The following is a 27,662-nucleotide window of genomic DNA, read 5'->3' as shown; positions in this document are numbered from 1 at the left end:
CAGAGGTGAGCTTCAAATCTGTATCACACAGATCAGGATGGGGAACCGTGGCTCTCCAGATGTTGTCACCCAACAAGCTGCCAGGGCAGAGGTGAACTTCAAATCTGTATCACACAGATCAGGGTGGGGAACAGTGGCTCTCCAGATGTCACCCAACAAGCTGCCAGGGCAGAGGTGAGCTTCAAATCTGTATCACACAGATCAGGATGGGGAACAGTGGCTCTCCAGATGTTGTCACCCAACAAGCTGCCAGGGCAGAGGTGAGCTTCAAATCTGTATCACACAGATCAGGGTGGGGAACAGCGGCTCTCCAGATGTTTTTTGCCTACAACTCCCATCAGCCCCAGTCAGCATGGCCAATGGCTGGGGCTGATGGGAGTTGTAGGCAAAAAACACCTGGAGAGCCACCGTCCCCCACCCCTGTCCTAGTCCATCCATGACACCACACTGGTGCTCCAACAGTCCAAAGGGGCGTTGACTTGTCATTCTACGCAAAATGTAGCTCAACTTGGCCAGTGAAACGTGAAAGTATTTAGTGGTCTGCAGAGATGGGACACGCATGAAATCAGAATGCAAGCTTACGGGCCAGGGTTTTGAAACGGCTTTTGCCACACCTCTGAACCCCAAAGTTCTTTTCCCAGCTGGTACGGATCCCAGTGGAAATGCTGTGCAATTCCAGACCTGAGAATGGAAAGTCCTGTCGTTGTTGCTCAAGGCCTTGGCATGTGGTTGTTTGTTGCCGACCTTGAGAGCTGTGCCCCCAACCATGTGTGCAGCCCATTGTTCCCACCAGCAGGACTTGGACTCTTCTCTCGGCGCCTTCTCTTCCTGCCTTGAGATCCACTTTGCCACCTCAGCAGTTCCTGAGAAAAACGCTTCGTCCTCACTTGCGGTTGTGTGGCCTCGGCCATCTCTTGCCCTTTCCCCTCCACTTTCACAGCTTCTTCCTTCTGAGGTTGCCAACCGGGTGAGGGGATGTTGTGCCCCAGCCCTTCAGTGTCTCTTTGGACTGGGCCCACCAAAGCACAGGAGCCGTTGCCAGAGATGATGGATCACTTGCCGTATTTTGTTTTGGGATTGGCCTACAGGCTGCGGTTGGCAAAAATATGGAACAAACCATTTGCCTGTGTTCTGTTGCATGTGTTAATTGGGTTTTGTTTTTTGGGAAGAACACCACCACCACGTTCTTATACTTCTTTTTGACGCTACCACATTTCCCTTTACTCCCCCCCCCCCCCCCATCTGCCATCTTTTAGTTTTTCACTTTATTTTTGTCCTTTTGGCAAACGGGGAGTTTTGATTCTCAAAAGCTCTTCCCCCCAAAAAATCTGGTTGATCTCTAAGATGCTGCTGGACTCAAATTCCAACTGTTTTACTTTATTTAAACTATTTTATTCTGCTTTTCTACCCAACAAAGTCCACAAAGTGGTGAACATTAAAGCATTTAAACAATTAAAAATACAGTTAATGTTATACAGTTCTGTTAAATGGATACACACACAGGGCCAGTGAGAGTAGGCGACCTAGGCAATTGCCTCAGGCACCAGCTCCCACTCACGCCATCCCTGAGCCTCCAACTGCATGCTGACGGTTGGAGGAGCTCCCTCAGCACCCAGAAATAACAGTGCTTTCAGGCCGTGGGGCTCCCCGAACTCAGAGAATGCCAAGGCCTGAAAGCGCTGCTCATTGTTTCTGGGCGCTGAAGGGTCGGAGGAACTCCCCCGCCCCTCAGTGCCCAGAAACAATGGCGCTTTGAGGCCTCGGGGCTCCCTGAACTCAGAGAACGCCGAGGCCTGAAAGCACCACTCGTCGTTTCTGGGCGCTGAAAGGTCGGAGGAACTCCCCCGCCCCTCAGCGCTCAGAAACAACGGTGCTTCAGTGACCGACGTGATGACTTCACCTCTGGGTGATGTTATCACACTGCATGAGCGCAAAAATTTTCCCCCTTGGGAGGGGGGTGGGCATGTGTCGGGTTCTGCCTCGGGCAACGGAACCACACGCGCCAGACCTAGACACACAGTGCTGGAAGGATGACCAATGCCATTATTGGGGGTATGCCAGGTGACTCAAAAAGGTCTTTACAGATCTGAAGTGTCCTCCTTTGTCCCTTGCTGCTGCCTGAATTGGGTTTTTTTAAAGGTGAAGAAGGGAGCTGAACAGTCTGGGAATGGAACTATTTGGCCAAGTGCTGCATTGTGAGATTCGTAATGTTTCGTGTTTCTTTCCACACCTGCCCCATCTGTCAAATGCCAAAGGATAAAAAGTTCCTTCAGCCAACAGAAGAGGTGCATCCAGGCTGCATGGCTGGTACTTCTTGTATTCTGGGCTGGCTCATTGTGCCAAGCTGCACAACAGGCACGGAGGGAGCAAATGGGATGAGCCTCCTCTGCTGGAGCATCTGGTCCCCTTAATGACCCCAGTCCTCCTCACCAGTGATGGGCACCCTTCTTCTGCCCACTGACTATGTGGGTGGAAAAGCTCCTGCAAGTCACCACATGTGAGTTACAGGTGTAGCTTCTCTGCTCAGGCCCAGCCCAGCCACAATCCTGCTCCACACAGCATCCACTTAAAACTTGGAGCAACTATGCTGTGGGGATGAACATATATATGAACATATGAAGCTGCCTTATACTGAATCAGACCCTTGGTCCATCAAAGTCAGTATTGTCTTCTCAGACTGGCAGCGGCTCTCCAGTGTCTCAAGCTGAGGATTTTCACACCTATTTGCCTGGGCCCTTTTTTGGAGATGACGGGGATTGAACCTGGGACCTTCTGCTTCCCAAGCAGATGCTCTACCACTGAGCCACTGTCCCTCCCCCTTTAAATGCACCTGTACATATGAACATATGAAGCTGCCTTCTACTGAATCAGACCCTTGGTCCATCAAAGTCAGTATTGTCTTCTCAGACTGGCAGCGGCTCTCCAGGGTCTCAAGCTGAGGATTTTCATGCCTATTTGCCTGGACCCTTTTTTGGAGATGACGGGGATTGAACCTGGGACCTTCTGCTTCCCAAGCAGATGCTCTACCACTGAGCCACCGTCCCTCCCCTGCTCTCCAGGGTCTCAAGCTGAGGTTTTTCACACCTATTTGCCTGGACCCTTTTTTGGAGATGCCGGGGATTGAACCTGGGACCTTCTGCTTCCCAAGCAGATGCTCTACCACTGAGCCACCGTCCCTCCCCTGCTCTCCAGGGTCTCAAGCTGAGGTTTTCCACACCTACTTGCCTGGACCCTTTTTTGGAGATGCCGGGGATTGAACCTGGGACCTTCTGCTTCCCAAGCAGATGCTCTACCACTGAGCCACCGTCCCTCACCTGACTGGCAGCGGCTCTCCAGGGTCTCAAGCTGAGGTTTTCCACACCTATTTGCCTGGACCCTTTTTTGGAGATGCCAGGGATTGAACCTGGGACCTTCTGCTTCCCAAGCAGATGCTCTACCACTGAGCCACCGTCCCTCCCCAACAGGGATGCTGTAAGGGAGCAGTTTGATCAAGTTGGAATATCGTTTGCATCTGCACCAAAATTTGCAGCTTCCCTGTCTGTTTGACCCCCGCATGTTCCAAGTTTCTACTCTTATCCATTTAAACCTTTGCCCGTAAGACTTACTGTGGCCACTGTCTGAAGAGGAAAAGTTTATATTTGGGCTGGTGTTTTCTCAAGTTGTAACCCACCCTTCTTCTCCCCCCACCCCCGCCCGGTGTCTGGTAGGAACTTTAAAATGGTGTTTCTGGCAGTAAAACGATCAGGAGGGTCCTATGAGGAGTGGTGATGGAACGGGGAGAGACCAGTGCTGTTTAATTTGGAATTGTGGACGAGCAGCGTAGTTGCCAAGGAAGGTGAAAATCTAGGCAGGTTGGGAACAGCTACTGGAGGATCTTCCTATATTTAGGTGAGTGGGAAACAATGTGGCAGATGAAGTTCAATATTTGTAAATATAAGGTGATGAATACTGGAACAAAATAAAATCCTACTTTTAAATATATGCCAGTGCAGTCTGAACTGGCCGCGACAGCAACTAAAAAGATCTCGAGGTTGTGGAGGAAGCTTGATGAAAATCGTTGACCCATCATGTAGCAGTGGTGAAAAAAAGGCAAACTCTGTGCAGGGATTGATTAGGAAAGGGGCTGAAAATAAAAAGGCCAACAATGCAATGCCCTTGTATAAAGCTATGATGTGGCCTCAATCGGGATACCATGTGCAGTTCTGGTCAATGTATCTCAGGAACGGATATTGCAGAGCTGGGAAGAAGCACAAAGCAGGGCAACCGAGATGATGAGGCTGTTGGAGCAGCTTTCCTGTGAGCGAGCTTTCCAGTGGCACAGGTACGGGTGTATTAAGCACAATATATCCTTCAAAACCTCACCAGTTGAATGATCACTCTCACACAAAAAGTGTGTAAACATGCATTTAGTGCACAGTTTATAATTTATATATTTATTTATTACGTTCAACTTATATCCTGCCCTCTCTGCAAGCAGACTCAGGGCGGCTCACAGCATCATATCAATACAATTAAACCAATAAAACATATAAAGCCATAATTTACATATTTCAATTTTTAAAACATATTTCAATTTTTAAAACCATTCTGTGGTGCTGCATCAGTACAGCATAGGCGGCATTTTATTTCCGAACAGGGATCACCAGCATTCTATGTGATGTCCTGGTGGCAGCCCTCCTTCCGTCAAGCATCGAAGGCCTGCTTGAACAATTCGGTCTTACAGGCCCTGCGGAACGCAGACAGATCCCGCAGGGCCCGTATGGTTTCCGGAAGGGTGTTCCAAAGTTCTGGTGCTGCCACCGAAAAAGCCCTAGATCTTGTCACACATAACCTGGCTTCTTTTGGTCTGGGGGCGGACAGTAAGTTTTTTGCCCCTGAATGCAGTGCTCTCCAGGGAATATATGGAGAAAGGCGGTCCAGTAGATAGGCAGGTCCCTGACCATATATGTTTATAAGAAGTTCATACAGCAAAATAATAGAACAAACACCCACACGACGCTCCCGCAGGCTGTTTTCTAAAGACATGTCTCAGAGGCACTGCTTTCAGCTGCTTCTTGCCATTCAGAATCACCCAGATTCTGAACTGCAAGAAGCGGCTGAAGGAGGTGCCTCTGAGACGTGACTTTAGAAAACAGCCTGGGGGAGCGTCGTGTGGGTATTCGTTCTATTATTTTGCTGTATGGACTTCTTATAAACTGTGCACTGAATGTTTGTTTACACACTTTTTGGTGAGAGTGATCATTCAACTGGTGAGGTTTTGAAGGATTCCTGTGAGTCTGGGACTTTTCAGTCTCAAAAGATGATGGCTAAGGGGAGGCATGGGAGAGGTTTACAAAGTTATGCCAGGTGCAGAGCAAAAAAGAAATGAGTCGATCAAACGAAAGTATTTCTCTCTGGCTCCGTGGGACAATGGTTGTGGAGAGCTCAGGCTGAGGAAGGGACAAGAAACAAAGCTGTAATTTGACCTAGGAGTAGGGTTGCCAAGTCCAATTCAAGAAATATCTGGGGACTTTGGGGGTGGAGCCAGGAGATTAGGGGTGGAGCCAAGATCAAGGCTGTGAGAAGCATAATTGAACTCCAAAGGGAGTTCTGGCCATCACCTTTAAAGGGATGGCACACCTTTTCAATTCCTTCCTTCCATAGGAAATAATGAAGGATAGGGGCACCTTCTTTGGGGGCTAATAGAATTGGACTCCCTGGTCCAATCTTTTTGAAACTTGGGGGGTATTTTGGGGAGAGGCACTAGATGCTATACTGAAAATTTGGTGCCTCTACCCCAAAAAACAGCCCCCCCAGAGCCCCATATATCCACGGTTTAATTCTCTATGATTTTCTATGGGAATAAATCTCCATAGGGAATAATAGAGTTCCCAGCAGACATTTTCCCTCCCCTCCCCCCGCTTTCTGACGACCCTGAAGCAAGGGGAGGGCCTCCAAACCGGGGGATCCCCTGCCCCCACCTGGGGATTGGCAACCCTACCTAGGAGTCAAACCCTTTCTCTTTCCAGTGAATTTTTCGGATTCCTTGGAAGCAGCACAGAAGACAACAGGACATAGAGACATGTACAGGAAGTGAGCTTTGCCCTATATATGGAGTTGTGTGGACTTTTGCACTGTTAGACTTCTTCGGTGATTGAGTTTTGTAGCCAGCTGCTTTTCCGGAATCATTACTGTGTGTTTAAATGTTGTTAAGTCTTTGTCACTAAAATATATGTTTGTACACACTTTGGTGTGACAATATAAGTGTATTTCCGGTGCTGATTGTATTGTTCCTGTGAGGAAAGGCCGGAGAATCTGGGACTTTTCAGTCTTGAAAAACAATGGCTAAGGGGAGGCACAGGAGAAGTCTACAAAGTTGTGCATGGAGTGGAGGAAGTGGATAGAGGGGGCTTTTGTGGTGAAATAATAGACAAAAGGAAACACTTCTTTACTCAACAATTAAATTACAGAATTCACTGCCAGTAGGGTTAGAAGGAGGAGAGGGCCTTCAGTGGCTACTAGCCGTGGGGATGACTAAAGCAAGCCTCCAGCTACCGAGGCAGCAAACCTGACTACCAGTGCAGGGAGGCCACAAAAAAGGAAAGACTTTGGCCCCTGTGCCCCGTTTGTTTGTTCCTCCAGGGCAACTTGATGGCTGATGTGTGAAACAGGATGCTGGGCTAGGTGGACCCGCTGGGCTGATCCCAATCTAAAGAAGATAGAAGAAGATATTGGATTTATATTCCGCCCTCCACTCCGAAGAGTCTCAGAGCGGCTCACAATCTCCTTTACCTTCCTCCCCCACAACAGACACCCTGTGAGGTGGGTGGGGCCGGAGAGGACTCTCACAGCAGCTGCCCTTTCAAGGACAACCTCTGCCAGAGCTATGGCTGACCCAAGGCCATTGCAGCAGCTGCAAGTGGAGGAGTGGGGAATCAAACCCGGTTCTCCCAGATAAGAGTCCGCACACTTAACCACTACACCAAACTGGCTTGTGTGCTTTTCCTGTGCATGCTTAAAGTAGTCTCTGCTGTAGCAGGCAGGTCTCAGCCAGCAATTGAGCTCGTGGCCTTTGGTTAGCTCCCATCTCAGACCCTCCTTCTGGGACTATAAGAACAGTCAAGGGCTGGTTTGGCTGTGGACTTTTTGGTTTCTCCTTTCTTCCAAGGCTCTAAAGTGTCCATGGCTCCCCTCCCTCCCTCCCTCCCATGACAACCCTGGGATGGGAGGCTGGGATGGGAAGGAAGCCCACAGTCATGCAGTGAATTTCCCTGCTGAGTGGGCATTTGAATCTGGATCTCTCCAATCTTGGCACTCTTATTGTACCACATTGCCTCTGATAATGTTCATTAAATACTTTCAACATTGAAGGAAAGCATGATGTACATTCTCAATACAATTCTCTCCTGTATGTAGGGTTGCCAGCTCCAGGTTGGGAATTACCTGGAGATTTTGGGGGGAGGGGAGGGACTTCAATAGGGCATGACACCTCGAGTCCACCTGCCAAAGCCATTTTCTGAGGTGAATTGATCTGTCACCTGGTGATCAGTTGTGATACCAGGAGATCTCCAGCTACTTCCCAGAGATTGGCAACCTCACCTCTAGCTCTGCTTTCTGGGCAAAGCTTCCCTCCTACCAGCCCTGCTGTTCCCCAGCCACTTTGGCCACCTCTGGTCAGCCGCCACCCTCTGGCCCCACCCCTGTGGGCCCATGCCTGCCTTTCTCCTGCTCACAACCCCCCCAGTAAGGTCGGTCGGTCCTCCTGCAGACAATAGCACTCTTGCACCCTTACTGGAATGTTGTGGATTTGAACACAGGAACTTGCTGGCTGCTTCTGCAGAAACACTCCGTACAGTGGGGGGCTAAACCTCTTTCATATTTGCTCTCTCCTACTGTCACATGACACTAGAGCAGAAAGAAGCATGGCTCCAGTTGGATTGTCTCTGGGAAGCCCATTAAAACCCTGAGCAGAGGCTCAGCCCATTTGCTGGAATCAGCGTGTGTGTGTGTGTGTGTTTTCATCCCAGCCTCACAGAGCAAAAGAAGGCCAAAGGGTGTGGGTAGGGTTCTGGCAAAAAGAAAGGCCTCTGGTCAAGTAGGGGATTTTCCATCCCAAGAAGCTTCTGATAGAGGGTTGGACAATGATGGGCATTTCCCTCCCGCCTTCTCTTCGCTAAAGCATTTCCCAGAGTTCTAGGGGCTCCTCTCTGCAGTGTTCCTTAGAATAAATCTGTTGCTGGAAGCTGAGCTGATTTCCCCGAGGAATCCGGGATTCAAGGGAAGTCTGCCAGAGGCAGCGGAGGGGATTCCCTGTGCCACGACCGAGGGCAGCGCTGCAGTGCTTGAGGCTGCTGTTGGAGGTCAGTGGCCAAGGAACAGAGGGGCCTTCCTGAGGCTTTTATTGAACCAAGTTTGAGACCAGGAGCACCTTTAAGACGAACAATTTCACTCCGGGTATAAGCTTTTGTGTGCACACGTGGAGTGTGCAAGTACACAGGGCTGGCCTTAGACTGCCTGGCACCCTAGGCAAGGCTAACTTCTGACACACATCCCCTCCACGCACACTGATAAGCTCACTGAGACACCTGGGGGGGCACCCAATTCGGCACCCCCCAGAAGGCCAGCGCCCTAGGCAATCGCCTAGTTTGCCTAATGGCCGGACCGGCCCTGCATGCACATGAAAGCTTCTGCTTCAAATTAAACTTAAATGGTGCTGCCTCCTGCTTCTGGGGAGCACAGATGAAAGATGGAAATGCAGTTAAAGAAACAGAACTGTTAACGGGTTTTTAAGTGCACTGGCGGTCACACAGGAAAGTGGATTTATGGCTACATTTCAGCCTTCCTGTTGACGTCACTGTGAACAGTATACATTCCATATAAAGGGCATTTTCAATCATCCGACCACAATTTCCTTGTAGAATTGTACACATGGGGGGGCCTCATGTTTTTCTTGCTAAAAGGTGATGTATGCTTCATGGAACCACCTATGCTGCAGAGGCCTTGCCTTCACTGTAGGGTTGCCAAGTCCAATTCAAGAAATATCTGGGGACTTTGGGGGTGGAGCCAGGAGACATTAAAGGTGGAGCCAAGATCAAGGCTGTGACAAGCATAATTGAACTCCGAAGGGAGTTCTGGCCATCACATTTAAAGGGACGGCACACCTTCTCAATGCCTTCCTTCCATAGGAAATAATGGATAGGGGCACCTTCTTTTGGGGCTCATAGCATTGGACCCCCTGGTCCAATTGTTTTGAAACTTGGGGGATATTTTGGGGAGAGGCACTAGATGCTGTTCTAAAAATTTGGTGCCTCTACCTCAAAAAATACCCCCCCCCCAGAGCCCCAGATACCTGCGGATCAATTCTCCATGATTTTCTATGGGAATAAATCTCCATAGGGAATAACAGAGTTCCCAGCAGACATTTCCCTCCCCTCCTCCCTGCTTTCTGACGACCCCAAAGCGGGGGGAGGGCCTCCAAACCGGGGGATCCCCTGCCCCCACCTGGGGATTGGCAACCCTACTTCACCGTCTGCCTTCCAAGTTAAGAGTGGGGAAAGAACCCTTATGATGCCTTCATCCAGGGTCCCCAACTTTTTGGAGCCTGTGGGCACCTCTGGAATTCTGATGCTGCAGCGTAATGGGCCCAGCCACAATACGGCAGCCGTGAGAGGTGGAGCCAGCCACAAAATGGCTGCCGCAGCTTCTTTTCATAATATCAAGTAAACTCACCGTGCTAGCAAATTATGTCTATTAAATAGTATACAATTCTTTACAGTTTTATAAACACCTCAATATTTTACACAACAGCTTTTTGATAACACCAGTGTAACAGACACTTAACGATGGTTACAAACAGTTTTCCAAAAGAGCTGTGACTTATGAGTCACATGCTATATAAGCATGTGACTTCAATATGGTTGCAGTGCTTGCAAAAATTCTCTCAGTATTTGTCTCCTGATGGTATTGAATGTCTACACAGTCCGTTTCGGTCCTTTCTCAAAGGGATGCGGATTCTTTGAATATTCAGTGTCTTTATTTGTGTCCTCCATCTTGCCCCACTGTATCTCACTGCACTGACCAGCTCAATTAATCACATTCCACTTGTCCTTCTTTTAGTACATCATAATTCAAGTGCTCTGCTCAGTTCCTTGTGCTATGGTAGCAGCTGCTGCCAAAGCAACATTTTAAAAAATCTGCACAGCCAATCAGAAACCCTGCTCAGCAAAAGCGTTGCTTGGCTCCACCCATTTGCTAAAAAACACTTGCAGGCACCAGGAAAGGTCCCATCCATGGCACCCATGAGCCCCACGACGTCAGGCATCCCTGCCTTGATGACAGGATGCCCAAGCCCTCCAAACCTACCCAAATCCTTTTGAAGAGGGTGAAATTCACCATGTTGGGGAAATTGATAGGGCTCCTCCTCCTCACCCCCTGCCATATCTTGCCAGTTGCACCAGAGTGTGTATGTGGGGGTGGGTCTGGCCATGTTTTGAAAGAGATCAGCCCTGGCCCTTTTCCCACCATGCCAGGAGAAACAGAATTATTGTGGAAATAACCTGGTTATGTGAATGTTTCTTTGAGCAGTGATTCTGGACTAAATTGTGACAAGAGGAGGATGTATGTTTTTGAAACATGCAATTTAACCTAGGAAGCATGTTGTTGCATTTGGACAGAACGGTCTGCTGAATTGTGGTCCGCCTATTGAGTTATTCTGGAGACTGACATGGGCTCTTATAAATTTGTGTTACACTTCAATTCCTGTATTGTATAACTATAGTGTTTATTGTCAGGACCTCGAGTCAAGGAATAACACAGTCCAATGAATCAGCAGTTTATTCCATAAGCATCATAAGGCAGTACAGCATCTTTGCTAAGACTAACGTCTTAGCCCAGGGACTCTCCTTTTAACCCCTTGCCCCAACTGTTACAATTCAATTGCAAGCGTGGCAAAGCAAAAACCGGGGTTTTGGCGGGACCCCCTCCCACCCTCCTTTGGAGTCCACCCCTAGTTTAGAGTCCAGGTGTCTAATTTACGCTTCTCCCAGTGTCTGACCTTGAAGTCGGTGGAAACAGCTTACTTAATATGTTCCCAAAATAAGCACACAGCAAGGATGAGCAAAGCAAGAATGCACTCAAGCAAATTGGTTATAGTACAAAACATGGCAAGAGGAATGCAGAGGAGATGACTCTTGACATTTATGGACTTCGCTATGAACTTTAGAGAATAATGGTGGTTATATATTGTATTTACTCAAATTGAGTTACATGGTGTATTTACATTTCTCCGATCTCCACGCCATGGTTTTCTTAATTGTTCCCCACCTGGAGGCTGACAACTGTCATGGGTACTGGAGACCCTGCAGAAGAAGCTGAGCCTGCAGGAGAAACTGTGCCCCTGCCACCTGCACCAGTGCCCCTGCCTCCTGCTGGAGAAGATCCAAGCCCCCCTGCCTCGCCCTCTCGGGTGGCTCGTGTGCGTGACCGCCTTCGTCAGGACTTCAGGGATCGGAGGAGGGCGGCACGCTCACGAGCAAGACGCTCCCTGAGCCCTGAGTTTTGAAAGGATTCTGGCCCTTCTAGGAGTGAGGATGCTTGAGTCTCAGCAGGATCCAGCAATTAGCCCAAATGGGCAACAGACAGCAGAGGGCTATATAGCTGTGGGCTTTAGGAGGAGGCTTTGTGGAAGCAACTAGTCACTTACCTGACATTCTAGCATCCACTTTGGCTTTTGACTTTGGCTTCTGGACCCCTTGGCTTTGACTTCTGGACCCCCTGACTTTGGCTTCTGAACCTCTGACCTGTGATACCTGGACTGTGATTTGGTTTTGGCGCCTTGGACCCTCTTTGCTCACCAGCTACAGACCTTGGACTGCCCCTGGACTTTGCCTGACCCAGCCCCAGCCCGTGACAACAACACTCTACCATCTCACTTTCACCAGAGTCTAGAGGGGAGGAACAAGTGGGGTTGAAGGTCACGTAATCAGGGGGAAGGTGCAATGACCTACTCTCTGGCTGAGACCCACCCCGATGACGGGATTACATCTCAGTCCAGTTTCAGGGCAGTCTGGGACATGGGGAGGGGGCAAGGCAAAGTGTGTGTGTGTGCAGGGATGGCAAGAATACAGCATCACCATCAAGGCTAGGGTTGCCAATCCCCAGGTGGGGGCAGGGGATCCTTTGGTTTGGAGGCCCTCCCCCCCCCTTCAGTGTCGTCAGAAAGCGGGAGGAAGGGGAGGGAAATGTCTGCTGGGAACTCTATTATTCCCTATGGAGATTTATTCCCATAGAAAATCATGGAGAATTGATCTGCAGGTATCTGAGGGGGCTGTATTTTGGGGTAGAAGCACCAAATTTTCAGTATAGCATCTAGTGCCTCTTCCCAAAATACCCCCCAAGTTTCAAAACGTTTGGACCAGGGGGTCCAATTCTATGAGCCCCAAAAAGAAGGTGCCCCTATCCTTCATTATTTCCTATGAAAGGAAGGAATTGAAAAGGTATGCCGTCCCTTTAAATGTGATGGCCAGAACCCCCTTTGGAGTTCAGTTATGCTTGTCACAGCCTTGATCTTGGCTCTACCCCAATGTCTCCTGGCTCCACCCCCAAAGTCCCCAGATATTTCTTGAATTGGACTTGGCAACTCTAGTCAAGGCTCAGAGTGAGAGGTGAAGAAGACGGGGTGTGCTCGCAATCTCAAATTCAGCAGAGAGGAACAGGAAATTGCCTGCCCACAGGGACACAATGGCAGACTAGGAGAAGAGAAGGGATTGGCTTTATACCCCGCCTTTCACTTGGGGTCTCTGAGCAGCTTACAATCTCCTTCCCTTCCCTTCCCCTCCCCACAACAGACCCCGGCTTTGAGGCAGGTGGGGCTGAGAGAGCTCTTTCAAAAACTGCTCTTGAGAGAGCAGCTCTTTCAAGAACTATGACTGACACAAGGTCACTCAGCAAGTGCATGTGAAGGAGTGGGGAATCAAACCCATCTCTCCCAGATTAGAGTCTGCGCACTAAGCCACTACACCAAACTGACGCTCTGCACTAGATGAAGCCTTTGCACGCACATTGAATTAATTACTTCAAGGTGTGCTTTTTGTCCAGAAGGACGGCAGCCCCAGGCAGGGACTCCTGGAGAAAGACAGCAAGCCGACTGTGAAGCACGCCTGTGGAGAGCCAGTTTGGTGTAGTGGTTAAGCGTGCGGACTCTTATCTGGGAGAACCGGGTTTGATTCCCCACTCCTCCACCTGCACCTGCTGGCATGGCCTTGGGTCAGCCATAGCTCTGGCAGAGGTCGTCCTTGAAAGGGCAGCTGCTGTGAGAGCCCTCTCCAGCCCCGCCCACCTCACAGGGTGTCTGTTGTGGGGGAGGAAGGTAAAGGAGATTGTGAGCCGCTCTGAGACTCTTCGGATTGGAGGGCGGGATATAAATCCAATATCTTCATCTACCTCACAGGGTGTCTGTTGTGGGGGAGGAAGGGAAAGGAGATTGTGAGCCGCTCTGAGACTCTTTGGAGTGGAGGGCGGGATATAAATCCAAAATCTTCATCTACCTCACAGGGTGTCTGTTGTGGGGGAGGAAGGGGAAGGAGATTGTGAGCCGCTCTGAGACTCTTCGGAGTGGAGGGCGGGATATAAATCCAATATCTTCATCTACCTCACAGGGTGTCTGTTGTGGGGGAGGAAGGGGAAGGAGATTGTGAGCCGCTCTGAGACTCTTTGGAGTGGAGGGCGGGATATAAATCCAATATCTTCATCTACCTCACAGGGTGTCTGTTGTGGGGGAGGAAGGGAAAGGAGATTGTGAGCCGCTCTGAGACTCTCTGGAGTGGAGGGCGGGATATAAATCCAATATCTTCTTCTTCTTATCAGGAGTGTCTGAATGATCTAGCCACAGGGAGACAAGAGAATTCCCCATTCCCACAGTGGCTGCTGGGAAAAGAGGCTTAGTGGGATTAATTTGGTAAGCGAGAAATCATTCATCTTGCAGCTTTCGAAAATGTTTTTTGGGGGATTCCAGAGGTAATGTTCACACCAAGCATGTTAAAAAACAACAGGAGCAACAGCTTGACGTAAACCCACTGGGTGGCTACAGGCAAGTCTTCTTTCAGCCCAACTTTGCAGAGGTGTTGTGAGGACAAAATGGAGACAGGAGAAGCATGGATGCTGCGCTGAGCTCCTTGAGGAAAGGAGAAATAAAAATGTGATAAATTGTTACTTATTTATGAAAATGGAGGCCTGTAGATCCAATCTAAAAATAATGTGATTTGTCTTTTGAAGACTTGAGACTCTGATCAGGTCATTCAAGAGTTTATTGCTCTTTCTGCCTCCTCCCTTTTGTAAATAAAAACTCTTCGGGGAGGGGGGGGATGCAAAGTCCAGAATCCACGCAGCAGGAGGGCTACAGAAGGGGGCGGGCATTTTTCTTTTGTCAGCCAGGATGTGGGAGGAGCCTCTCGGTTCAAAATTAAGAGGTTCGCCAGGCATGATTTTGGGCCAGAACGAGAATTGACCCCAGTTCAGCCTCCTTGGCATCCGTGCTCCAAAGGAAGGAAGCGACCCAAACAAAAGCTTCAGCTCTCTGCGGCGGCGTATTGGGAAAGGGATGGAAGCCCTGCCTCTTGCACTTCTGCTCAGCCTGCTCTGCGATAACTGGGGTAAGTTGTGCTGTCCATTTTTTTGAAAAATCAGCCTCTGGCATAAGTAAGCAGTTAGGTTGCTGTCTGTTTTTTTCCTAGGCCTCGTGCCTTTAAAAGCACATGGGAAGTCATCTAACAGCAGTATAGGGTGATCTGAGAGACATCGCACGATGCACGTGGGACTCATTGCCACAACAGGCTATGTACGGCCCTCGGCCCTCCCTCCACCTCAGGTCGCCTTCAGAAGCATAGGAAGCTCTAATTGATGCTTTCTAGCCGGGCCGGCTACGTAGACTCTCCATGCTCAGAGACATGGGATACCATATGCCAGAAGACAGAGTGAGTGGGCAGGCTGTTGGAAACAGGATACTGGGCTAGAGGCCCTGTTTTTAACAGCAGTGCAGGCAGAATTTCAACAGGTGAAGCTGCTCACACCCATTCCTTACCTTTTATTGTTTGGGAAACTGCTCTGTCCATTGAATTTCTGACTGTTGCACCGCTGCTAAAGGCAGAGAGCAAGCAGAAATGATAGAAGTCAGAACTATCTTCTGTTACCTTCTTGACATTTAGCAAGTTAGCGTCCTAACAGCAGTCAACCCCCCGAGCAGCCCCTGTGCCATTAGACTGTGGTTCTGCTGTCATAGAATCAAAAGAGTTGGAAGGGATCTCCAGGGTCATCTAGTCCAGCCCCATGCACAGTGCCAGGGTCTCCTTTGCTTTTACAATTTGTTATATTGCATAGGACTTTCATGAACTTTAGAAATAAATGTATCTTTTGTTGCCCCAAACACTAAACCGCCTTGCTTTCAAATCTGCTAACTGCATTTTTACCTCCTTTCTCCAAGCAGCATGGGGTTTCCTTCTTTTTACCTTCAAAACAACAATCCTGTAAGATAGAAAAGGTTCAGACTGTGCCTCATTTTGCTTTGTGATTTAAAAAGGATTTGAACTCAGGTTTCTGTGGACTTCAAATACTGGAAATCCCTTCTCAGGCTTTCCCTCCTGTTTGCTTAGGGGATTTTGCTTCACCATACCTGCCCCTAGATGGTCAAATCTGTCCCTGAAGTCTGAAGAACTAGAAACATGCTTTAAAAAAAAAATCCGAAAAATGGAAACTGATTTTGGCACCATCCTGCTTGTTCTTTGGAAGGGCGGGCACAATCTGGGGTGATGCAGAGACTGTGACTGGAGTTAGTGCTTGTGTGTGGGGGGGGGGTGGAATTTGCTTTTTCCGTATCAGTTGAACACAATACACTCTCCTTTGCGGGCTGCCAGACATTAAGCCTCAAGTGCGTTGTGGCTACAAGCAAACCACCCAGGCCTTATGAAAGATACCTCCCATCTTCCCAAAGGCCATAATCAGGTGGGGCCAAAGGTTGCATGGGAGCTGGGGTCTGGGAGATCTGGGTTCAAATCCCCACTCTGCTAGGAAGCTTAGATGATCTTGAGCCAGCTGGTCTCTTTTGACCCAGGCCACCTTGTAGGATTGTTGGGAGGAAGGAAGGACCACGGTGGAGGAAAATGCACTAGACAGATCAGAACAGTGTGAAACATCAAGTTCAACATTCACATGAAATCCTTGGCTTTTATACGTCATCTGAAAGAAATTTCAGTGCTGGTGATCATTACAACCTGAGAGCTGTTGCTACTGTATGAATACTGCCAGACCCCGATTTTGACGGACCCTAGGCGGAGACTGATCCAAGCGGGCAGCCGTGTTGAGCTTACATTCTGAATAAGACCTAGGCAGAGACTGTTCAGGGCCCACCTCCCCACCCCCAGGACTCCCACTCACTCACTCCTCCCTCCCTCCCCTCCCCACGTTCTCCCTGCATCCTCCCCTGCTTGCTCTGACCCCTCGCCATGGCTCCCTGCGTACCCTCTCCTCAATGGCACTGGGAGGTGTGTGTGGCTGGGAGTGCCACTGCTGTGACCTTCACAATCTGCATACTCTTCCGTGGCAGTGCTGCTCGGTAGCCCAAGTAGCTACGAGCACAGGAAATGGGCAAGGGAAGGAAGGGCACGTAGCCAGGTCTAGCAGAGGAGAAGCCCCAACTGGGGGGGAGGGGAGGGAGACTGAGAGGATAGGCACTTGCCAGGGAGCTCCCCAGCAGCGGGGGCTCTTGCTCTAATACTGACCTCCCTTCCTTCTGCTTCAAACAGCTCTGCCGCCGAGGGCCAGGAACCCCTTGACCGTTCATCCCAAGGAACCTCTGGTGGAAGTCGGGGGCTCCGTTCAACTGCATTGTTCCTTGGATTGCCCAGGAGGCAAAGTCCAGTGGGAGGGCCTAGACACCGACCTGGGAAATGTCATTTCCGACCACACGTCCAGCATCCTGACTGTGACCAACGCAGCAGTGAGGATGGAAGGCTTGAAGATCTGCACAGGCCAATGCCAAGGGAAGACCTTCCAGAAGACAGTGGAATTACAGGTGTATTGTAAGTTGATGGGTGTGTCTCTGTGTGTGCCTGCACACCTACGAAGCGGCTTAAATCAGCCGCCTATCCCACTCCGTTGCTAACAGTCAGAATATTTGTGGACGGTCTATTGCAGACAGAATATCTGTGGGCATTCTGGGTCATCCTCGCAACAGCTCCGCCGAGCTGAGTTACAAATTTCATCAAACGTTAGCTTGGGAGGAACAATTATTTCACGAACAAAGGAGCCCTGGGTTAAGGGATATATTTTTAAAGTCTTCTTTCTGATCATCGTGGCCAATATGCAGAAAATAGGCAAGTCAAATAAATGGCCAAAGTGTGACGAACCCTTTTGCCTCGTGCATTTTGGCCTGCTGGCGAGAGATTCTGCAGCACAGAAGCTCTGCAGTGTTGCTTGCCAAAGTGCCCAAGACTTGCTTGCCCTGGAGTTACTCCTTGGGTTAGGCCTAGGTTGGAAGCGCTGACTTCCCACCACAGTAACACTTGCTCATTCCTCACTCTTCCCTGCATTGCTGCACTCAGGCTAGGAAAGAAGGGCTGATGGGAGCTTTCCCTGTGACCTCTAGGCTCGATCTGGACTACACAGGAAGTAGTCCAGACTGGCTCTCAGTCTCCCAGCAAAGTATAGAATCAAACAGTTGGAAGAACATTTGGGGCTGTATCAACAGAAGCATAGTGTCCAGATCACATGAAGTGATGGCAGCACTTTACTCTGCTCTGGTGAGACCTCACCTGGAGTATTGTGTTCAGTTTTGGGCATGGGCACCACATTTTAACAAGGTTATAGACAAGCTGGAACAGGTCCAGAGGAGGGCGACAAAGATGGTGAGGGCTCTGGAGACATAAGAACATAAGAGAAGCCATGTTGGATCAGGCCAACGGCCCATCCAGTCCAACACTCTGTGTCACATAAGAACATAAGAGAAGCCATGTTGGATCAGGCCAACGGCCCATCCAGTCCAACACTCTGTGTCACACAGTGGCAAAAAATTTTATATATACACACACACTGTGGCTAATAGCCACTGATGGACCTCTGCTCCATATTTTTATCTAAACCCCTCTTGAAGGTGGCTATGCTTGTGGCCGCCACCACCTCCTGTGGCAGTGAATTCCACATGTTAATCACCCTTTGGGTGAAGAAGTACTTCCTTTTATCCATTTTAACCTGACTGCTCAGCAATTTCATCGAATGCCCACGAGTACTTGTATTGTGAGAAAGGGAGAAAAGTACTTCTTTCTCTACTTTCTCCATCCCATGCATTATCTTGTAAACGTCTATCATGTCACCCCGCAGTCGACGTTTCTCCAAGCTAAAGAGCTCCAAGCGTTTCAGCCTTTCTTCATAGGGAAAGTGCTCCAGCCCTTTAATCATTCTAGTTGCCCTTTTCTGGACTTTCTCCAATGCTATAATATCCTTTTTGAGGTGCAGCGACCAGAACTGCACACAGTACTCCAAATGAGACCGCACCATCGATTTATACAGGGGCATTATGATACCAGCTGATTTGTTTTCAATTCCCTTCCTAATAATTCCCAGCATGGCGTTGACCAAATCCTATGAAGAAAGGTTGAAGGAGCTGGGTATGTTTAGCCTGGAGAGGAGGCGGCTGAGAGGTGATATGATCACCATCTTCAAGTACTTGAAGGGCTGTCATCTAGAGGATGGTGTGGAATTGTTTTCTGTGGCCCCAGAAGGTCGGAGCAGAACCAATGGGTTGAAATTAAATCAAAAGAGTTTCCGGCTCAACATTAGGAAGAACTTCCTGACCGTTAGAGCGATTCCTCAGTGGAACAGGCTTCCTCGGGAGGTGGTGGGCTCTCCTGCCTTGGAGGTTTTTAAACAGAGGCTAGATGGCCATCTGACAGCAATGAAGATCCTGTGAATTTAGGGGAAGGTATTTGTGAGTTTCCCGCATTGTGCAGGGGGTTGGACTAGATGACCCTGGAGGTCTCTTCCGACTCTATGATTCTACGAAGGGACCTTAGAGGCCATCTAGTCCCACCCCTGCTCAAGGCAGGATCAGCCTAGAGCATCCCTGACAAGAGTTTGTCCAGCCGCTGCTTGAAGACTGTCGGGTGGGCTTGGGGAAAAGCAGACCACCACCCTGAATTCCACTGCTGAATTACCCTTACTATAAAATAAATTAATTAATCCTAACATCCAGCCGATATCTTCCTGCCCATAATGTAAACCCATTCTTGCAAGTCCTCTCCTCTGCTGCCAACAGGAACAGCTCCCTGCCCTCCTCTAAGAGCCTTTCAAAGGCCTTTTATGTCCCAGCAGTTTCCCTCACTTTCACAGCACCTCTGCATTGCTGCCCCTCCGGGCCCCACCTCCCTTTCACCTGGCATGTCCATCAGGGGGGCGGGGCCCAGGGGGGGCAGAAATGCAGAACAAAAAAGACACAGCGATGCAGAGGTGCTGTGAGAGTGAGGGAAACCGCTGGGACAAAGTTCTGCTTTGATTTTCATCCCTTCACCTCTCAGTTCACTTTCTGTTTGCTGCTTCCCCAGCTTTTCTGAAAGCGGCTTTGTGACCATTTCCCCCTTTGCTCTTTTTCCAAGCAGATGGTAATTCAAAAGCATAGTTTCCCTCTGACTCTCTCTACCCCTCAGAGGTCGCTCCCCACCAACATTGGGGTCATTCTGCACCTTCTGCTGTCTTCCCCTCTGCATTAGCACTCACTTTCTCCATCAAGGAAAGTTTGTTTTACAAGCAGGATGAGTTTAGTGAAGTCGGGTGGTTGTTTTTTTGCTAAACTGGGCTCTCTGGGTTAAAAATTCCTAGGGAAAGGCTGCAGTAGTGGTGTGCAGAAGCCAATCCTGCAGGGAGAGTTCAGCTCAGCAGAGCATGCCAAGGAGCCCGCCAAGTTTAAACCATCAGAAGAAGGAGGCAGTGCACAGCTGAACTTACGCTGCAACTACTAATGCTGGAAGGCATGCACAAACCATGAACGATGAGGATTTAAATAGAAGGTGCTTGCAGCTGCTGTGATAAGGGCAATTGTGTATTTTTTTATTTTATTTCACGGACACTACCCACCACAGCTGACAAGTGACATTCACAAATGTGGAAAACTGCAGGGTTTTTTGTTTTCTTTTACATATTTTTTGAGCGGGGACAAAACCAAAAAATGGCACCCCCACTCAAAATATTGGGGGGGAAGCCCTAGGGCTGCCTTTGTCCCCTCCCTGCCTTGCAGAGAGATGCAAAGGCAGGCGATCTGATTCCCCCTCCCATTTGATTAAATTTTTAAATTAAATTTTTCGATTTATACCCCACCCTATCCCGCAAGTGGGCTCTGGGCGGCTTACAACATTAAAAACCTTAAAGAACCATTAAACAAACCACATCCAGACTAGAAAATATCATAATTACAGGATTAACAAAAACCATGATCTACATCATTGGCAACAAGTCATCAACCACATAGAGGCTGGTAGTGTTCAGCATAACCTAAGCACCTAGAGCAGGGGTCCTCAAACTTTTTAAATAGGGGGCCAGTTCACTGTCCCTCAGACTGTTGGAGGGCCGGACTGCCATTACTGTACAAGGCCGCGGGCTGTCAGTTCTCCGTCTTCTGCATCTCTCTCCCTTCCCCACACCACACACCCCGGCCTGGGAACTCACCTCACCTTGGTATCACCTCACACTCTGTCTCCGCCGCCTCAGCCCAGTGCCGGAAGTGTGCATTGCTAACGCGAGTTTAGGTCAAACGTCACTTCCGGTCTGATTTTGCCATAACCCGGCGGGCCGCATAAACGTCCTCAGCGGGCTGCATCTGGCCCGCGGGCCGTAGTTTGAGGACCCCTGACCTAGATGGTAAGGTGCTAATAAAGTGCTGGGGGAAGAGATGACTTCAGAGGACACCTATTGGATCAATTAAAAGCCTGGCGGAAGAGCCGCATCTTAAAGGCCCTGCAAAACTTGGGCAAGTCCCGCAGGGCCCGGATCTCCAGTGGGAGCTCATTCCACCAGGTGGGGGCCCGGACTGCTGGCCAGTGAGGTCTTTAAATTGAGGGAGGATCCACAAGACGGAGAGGCGGCAAAAGCAGCCAATCCTGCTCACCCTGGGGGAGCACTCAATCAGCACCCCGCCTCGTGGTGCCTGGGGCAAATGCCCCCTCTGCCCCCCCTAGACCCGGCCCTGTTATTTTGTAGCTGCAGAAGGATGGTGTAAGATTGGTGCGGATAGCAGACACAAAGTCAGGTTTAAAGCCTTGACTGCTTGGATACTCGGCAGTAAATTGCGAGTCCAGAAAGGGCCAAAGACTTCAAGAGAGCAAATATGTCTCCCGTCAGCCTCCCCTTCTTCAGACTGAACTTTCCCAAGTCTCTCAGCCTTTTCTCATAGGGCTTGGTGTCCAGCCACGTGATTATTCTCATCACTGTAATGGCCACAGGAATACACAGCTTGAAAAGGGAGTCAGATAGATTTATGGAGGAGTCGATCAATAGCTACTAGGCATTGTGAATGAGGGGAACAGCCACATTCAGTCAGCATGTGAATACCAGCAGCAGAAGGCAACATCAGGGGAAGGCTTTGGCCTCTATGCCCTGTTGTTGGCCCTTGAGAGGAACAGGTTGGCCACTGTATGACAGGAGGTTGGACTAGAGGGACCATTGATCTGATTCAGCAGGGCTCTTCTGCTGTTCTTCTTGGGGGAAGGCCTCGGCCTCTCTGCCCTGTTGTTGGCCCTCCAGAGGAACTGGTTGGCCAGTGTGTGAGACAGGAGGCTGGACTAGATGGACCCTCGCTGGTCTGATCCAGCAGGGCACTCTTCTGACGTTCTTATGCTCTCTTCTTCACCCGCTCCATTCTGTCCACATACTTTCCGATGGCCAGGCATTCATCCCAGACCTGGCCAATCTAGAGGCTTCAGGGCATTGGCCAATCACTGGGCCCTAACCTGCACACCCCAGTCCAGTTCAGTGTCGTAAAAAAGTGGTGAGACTTGAGCAGGTGCCATCCCAGGTAGCTCTGTAGGTCAGGCCCCTGAGGTTATGAACTCAAACCGCAAAGTTCACAACCACCCAGGTGAGGGAAGCTTTGGTGCATACACACAAACACACCACTCCTTTTCAGCTCTTCCAGACACCCTGCAATTGGACTCCCAGCCTGAAGTGCCAATGATTGGGCAGCCAGCCCATCTCTCCTGTTTGGCAAGTCATGTGTACCCTTCTGATGCCTTCACGCTGAGCTGGTTCCAGGGAGACAAGAGGATGGAGCGTCACGTGGAAGAAGAGATGGAGGATTCTGACCTGTTTACATTTCGTTCCAAATTGGAGATCCCAACAGCTGTGGAGCAGACAACCTACCGGTGCGAGGCACGGTTGCAGATTGGCCAGCGTCTGTTCAGTCAAAGCAGGAGAGTAACCATTCAGGCCCAAGGTAAGAGCCATGTGCAAATGGACCATTTGCCCAGTGCCCCCGAGCAAGGTGATAGGTGGACTAAGACTGTGGAGAGAGCCACTGGCTCCACTCTTGTCCTATAGAAGCCCCTCCCCTGTAGTAGAAACTTCACCCCAAACAGGAAACATATCTTAGCCACAGATATGACCTGACTGGAGAGGCCAAATAGACAGGAGAATAGATGTTTCATGTTTGGTTCAGTGTGTGATTTTGCTGCACTTTAAAAGCAGAGGAGTCAGGCTGTCAGATGAACTGAGGCCTACTTTGCTAAACCTACGGTCTGCTTGTCCAAACTCCTGCTCCCAAGAGATGCCACAGTTCAAGGTTATAATCAGAGTGCCCTACTGAAGACGGGACTTGACTGTCCAGCTTGGAAATAGTTTCAAACAGGTGGCCATGCTTGTCCTTGCATAATTTGCATCCAGAATTTCCTAGGACATAAGCTTTTGCGAATCGAAGCTCAGACGCCTGATGAAATGTGCCTTACACCCTGGCAGATTTTACTGGTCTTCGCAGTGCTACTCAGTTTTATTCACCTCGAAAGGGTAATAATTTATACCTTCTCGGTACTCTTGGTTCTTAATTTAGGGACGCAATATGAACCAATATAATTACAGTTAGGGTCATTACTGGCCAAACATGCGCAGAACATCTGGCTTGCAGGCCTCATCCCACCCAAACAGCTGCCAGGGCCAAAGTGTAGCCGCTGCACAACATCCGTGCCTTCGGACCACTTCTGAGCCACGTCACTTTGGGGCTTTCCTCTGGGTCAAGGCAGGGCCTGCAGAGATGTGGCAAAGACTGATTGTGTGATCTTTTGAAGAGTCACTCCGGTATAACTCCCATTGATTGCAACACTGATGCAAACAGCATGTAATTGTAATTTCCTCCATCCATAGAAGTGGGCAAGTCAGAAGCTACAGCACTGGTCTCTATTAGTCCTGTGCCCCAGTGTGGTACATTTCTTTATTATCTTCATCTGTACCCCAGGATTTTATTTATTATGCACTCATTTGATTTATAAACCGCCCTCCCCCAGAGTGCTCAGGGTGGTATACACCATAATTAAAACATACAATAAATTGAATATAGGTCAAATAATTTACAGAATAAAACCGTTAAAATAGTTAAAATCATCCGCGGCGTTCAATAAATTTCTCTCCCTCCATGGGGTGGGGGCCACTCATGGGCCAAGTATGATGGGGGCTGTTGCTGTCCCCACCCATAAATCCGGTGGAACACCTCAGCCTTACACACCCTGGGGAACTGTACAAGGAACCTGCAGGGTGCGGATGTTACCAGATCCACCAGGCGGGAACCAGCACCAATCCACCTCGATCCAGCTGTCTGTAGAGATCATCTGTGAGGGTGACCAGTGCATCTCCATCCCATGGCCAGGGTGGAAGCCACACAGGAATGGGTCTAGGCCGACGTGTCTTCCAGGAAACTCTGGAGCTGCTCTGCCACCACTTTCTCAATTATGTTGCCAGCCATGGCTTGGGGTGATGGTGAGGTGCTTGCTATGGCCAAGGAAAAAGTGGGGGATTTCTGGCAAAATGTAAGGTTTGATCCCAGTCAACTAAATGCATGTGAAAATGGTCAGAAGTTTATTAGAGATCAATGTAGAGCAATGGACCTTCATGCCATGAGGCCATTGCCAGGAATAGGGCAACTTACACACAGAACCAATAATACACCAATCAAAAAGGTGCACAAGCTAAAGCCAACCCCGTCTGTTAAGGTTCCCAGGGTTAGATGTGTAACAGAGAGTTTTCTTTGGGTGCTCAAGGTTGTCTGGCCAGAGCCAGATGTTGCCATGGCTACCAGATAACAGTTCCACTGCTACAGTCTTCCTCCTGCACATCTGCAGAATGCCAAAGCAAGCACAGCTGGATACATATTTGAGCAAGGTAGCAAATGAATATAGACCAGGATATGATATCAGACTCCAAGAACAGTTATGACTGAACATGCGTGAACACCACAATGACCCAATTGTCAGGGAACCTGACACCTGAGAGTAAAATCCTGACAAAATATTTAAAGATGCAAAACATTTGCTTTGCAGAGACACAGGAGGCAGCCACCATGGCAGAAACCGCCTCTTCCCAGACAGCTACAATGACAACTCTTTTGGGGACTCCAGAGAGACCTGTCTCTGCCACTGCTAGGAATTCTTCTCTTGAGGCACTCACCCAAAGCCTTCCACCCCACCATTCCACCAAGCATCCCACCATTGGTACTACCACAGCTTCCCCTGTCCTGGAATCTCGCCCCACCATGGGGAGACACCCTGCCCCCGGACCAGCTTCTACAGCACGGATCCCCTTGGGGGAAGCCTCAGCAGTCTCTTCAAAGCCTCCGGGGCTTTCCAGCACTACTGGAATGCCCCCCTCGCCGACTTCGACACCCCTCCCAGAGACCTCAGCTAAGCTGGGGGTTACTTCAAAAGCCCTTCCCACGACAGACGGGGATCCTGCCACCGAGCTTGTCTCTACCCCAAACAGCCTTCCCACCAAGAGGACGGCTGCCGCCAAGGGGCTAAACCAAACTGTGACTGGGGCCGGTGCCGGTGCCCCAGGCAGACTCTGCAGGCCTGTGATCACACCGTTCCCTCCCCAAGGGACCCTGGGGGGAAGGCTCCACATCACTTGCCACGCAGTGGAATGTCACAAAGACATCCAGGTCCAGTGGGTGGAAACTCCTGTGGATCAGTCCCGGTACCACCAGGAGAGGGCTGAGGGCCAGTCCATCCTGGCAGTGGACAGCGTCCGCTCAGAACACCAAGGGCTCTACCAGTGCGTCGTGATGACCAGCCAGCCCCGGATGGCCAGCATACGTGTCAAGGTGGTGCCTGGTGGTGAGTAATTCCCCGCTGCTCACACGGCCTAGGACCTGCCTACCTGAGGGACCGTCTCTCCCCACATGTTCCCCAGAGAGTACTGAGATCGGGAACCCAAAATCTTCTCGTTGTCCCCAGGCCAAAGGAAGCCCACCTGAAATCTACCAGGGACAGGGCTTTCTCTGTAATGGCCCCTTCCTGGTGGAACCAGCTGCCGGAAGAGGTGAGGGCCCTGCAGGACCTTGCTCAGTTCCGCAGGGCCTGTAAGACAACCCTCTTCCGGCTGGCTTATAACTAACCGGCATAGGAAACTGAATGTAGTTCTATTAGATCTCTGCTATGTTTTAATGTTTTTAATTGTGTAAAATGTTAAACTTAATATTTTTATGTTAGATTTTATGTGCTGTGAGCCGCCCTGAGCCACCTTGTTGGGAAGGGCGGGATATAAATCATAAATAAGCTAAACTAAAAATGGCGGCAAATTTCTCAGCAGAGCTGCTGGGGATTCAGAAATCCTTGTTCCTTCGGTGGGGCAGGAAACAAAGGCAGGCTACAACTGTGGGGGTGGGGGTCAGAGGTGGAACCGGATGTGGGGCAGGCAGAACTGGGGCTAGGATGAGATCGGATACTGGCAGAATTATCAGTCGACTACATTGCCCTCTTGTGAGATACATGTTCAAGGGGTTGCCAAGTCAAGTTGAAAAATTCCTGGGGATTTAGGGGTGGAGCATGAGAACAGCAGGGTTTGGGGAAGAGAGGGACCTCAGCGAGGTATATTGCCACAGAGTCCCTCCAAAGTAGCTGTTTTCTCCAGGGGCCCTGAGCACGCCTGTCTGGAGATCAGATGTTATTCCATGGGATTTCTGGGGCCCCACCTAGAAGTTGGCATTTCTAGTTGGTTTCCAATTTAGTGCTGCCTAGAAAGACTCATTTTGCATTTTTTTCCTCTCTGTTCAGATGCGTTCAGCACCCACACCATCATCACCATTGGGGCAGCAGGCTCTGTCTTGGGATTGTTTGTTGCCAGCTACATATCCCGGCGAGTGTGGCAACGCCACAGCGGCTAGTGTGGTACAATTCTGTTGTGGCAGCTGTTCTCCATGCACCAGCGATGTTGGCAAGAAGCAAGACGGTTCTCGCTGGCTGGAGGGGGACTTGCAACTAAAGGCACGGCTGTTCCAATGGATCCACTACTTGGGAAGGCTTGAACCCAGGCTCCTCTTCACTGGAACCTGTTGGTGGAACAGAGACCCTCCAGTTCGGGAAGCATGTGCTGTTCAACCACCTGCAGCTCCAACTTCTGCCGTGGTATTGGATAGCAATTTTTGACTCTGGACAATGGTCTTATACAGGTCCCCCTTTAGATGGTAGCGTATACTTCAAATGTGAAGCTACCACCTGCTTTGGGAGCCCAGTTTCGTTGGGGCTTCAGATTTCTGCTCCAAAGTCCATTCCAGACAACACCTGAGCCTGACATCCAAGCTGGTTTCCCCTCCGACATTTTACACAGGAAAAAGGACTTTGTCCTTCACTTGGGAGTCTCAGAGCAGCTTTCAATCTCCTTCCCTTCGTCTTGCCACAACAGGCACCTGTGAAGTGGGGCAGCATGTGAGGAATCAAGCCCCAAAACCAAAGGGGCAGGGCCAATTATGATGCTGAACGAGTTATGAACTCTGCTGAGTCAAGAGAGAGAAGCTACTGTCTCTCAGTGTGCCTACGCTACAGATTTACACAGAAATTCACAAGGGGGCTTTGGATCGCCAGCCTAATATTCTCACAAAGCAACTCCGTGAGGTGGCTGAGACTCCGTGAGGGGGTTGGGGACGAACATTCACGCCATGGCACACCTTTTAACGGACCAGAGCTCAAAACATCTGTGAAATTCTAGGTTACCACCATGGCTAGGAGGTCTCCAATATCGCGGTCCACAGCTAGCCTGTCTCCAACAAATTTTTATGGTGAATGGTTCGTATAAATTTTAGTTCTTGTTTTGTCCAGGTTTCTTTTTCTATTCTAAAATAGCAGTTTTACAATTGTTTTTTTTTATTTCTGGAAGACAAATATGGATACCTCCATGTACAGACTGATTCTATTGCAGAACCACATCTTCTCTTTCCCTGACAAAGCGGAATTCCTCCCCCTCAGCCAAATACCACCCAATTGCCCCCAGGCCCTGCTGAGCTACTGCCGGTACTTTCCTCCAATGCTCAGGAAAGATTCTTCCAAATCCTGGAGGAAGGGGTTGCTGCGAGTGAAGCAGACCGATTGAAGAAAAAGAAAAAAAACCCTGCAGGCTCCTTTTGCCACTTTTAAGACCTGCCAAAGCTTTAACAAACCAGCACTGGCAGCTGGAGA

General features: G+C 49.7%; 1 protein-coding gene across 1 annotated transcript; it reads left to right on the top strand.

Moving 5' to 3' along the window:
• The first annotated feature begins 16,735 nt into the window (after window positions 1-16,735).
• Window positions 16,736-26,374, top strand: MADCAM1 (mucosal vascular addressin cell adhesion molecule 1). The gene is made up of 4 exons (XM_060233093.1): window positions 16,736-17,048; window positions 22,139-22,444; window positions 24,534-25,325; window positions 26,265-26,374. The coding sequence occupies exons 1-4, from the start codon at window positions 16,973-16,975 to the stop codon at window positions 26,372-26,374; spliced, it is 1,284 nt and encodes a 427-aa protein (XP_060089076.1). The 5' UTR covers window positions 16,736-16,972.
• Window positions 26,375-27,662: the final 1,288 nt, after the last annotated feature.

This window comes from Heteronotia binoei, chromosome 2 (assembly GCF_032191835.1).
Source record: "Heteronotia binoei isolate CCM8104 ecotype False Entrance Well chromosome 2, APGP_CSIRO_Hbin_v1, whole genome shotgun sequence".
NCBI classification, from domain to species: Eukaryota; Metazoa; Chordata; class Lepidosauria; order Squamata; family Gekkonidae; genus Heteronotia; species Heteronotia binoei.
The sequence above is the reverse complement of the archived record's forward strand: the minus strand, read 5'-3'. Positions and strand labels throughout refer to the sequence as shown.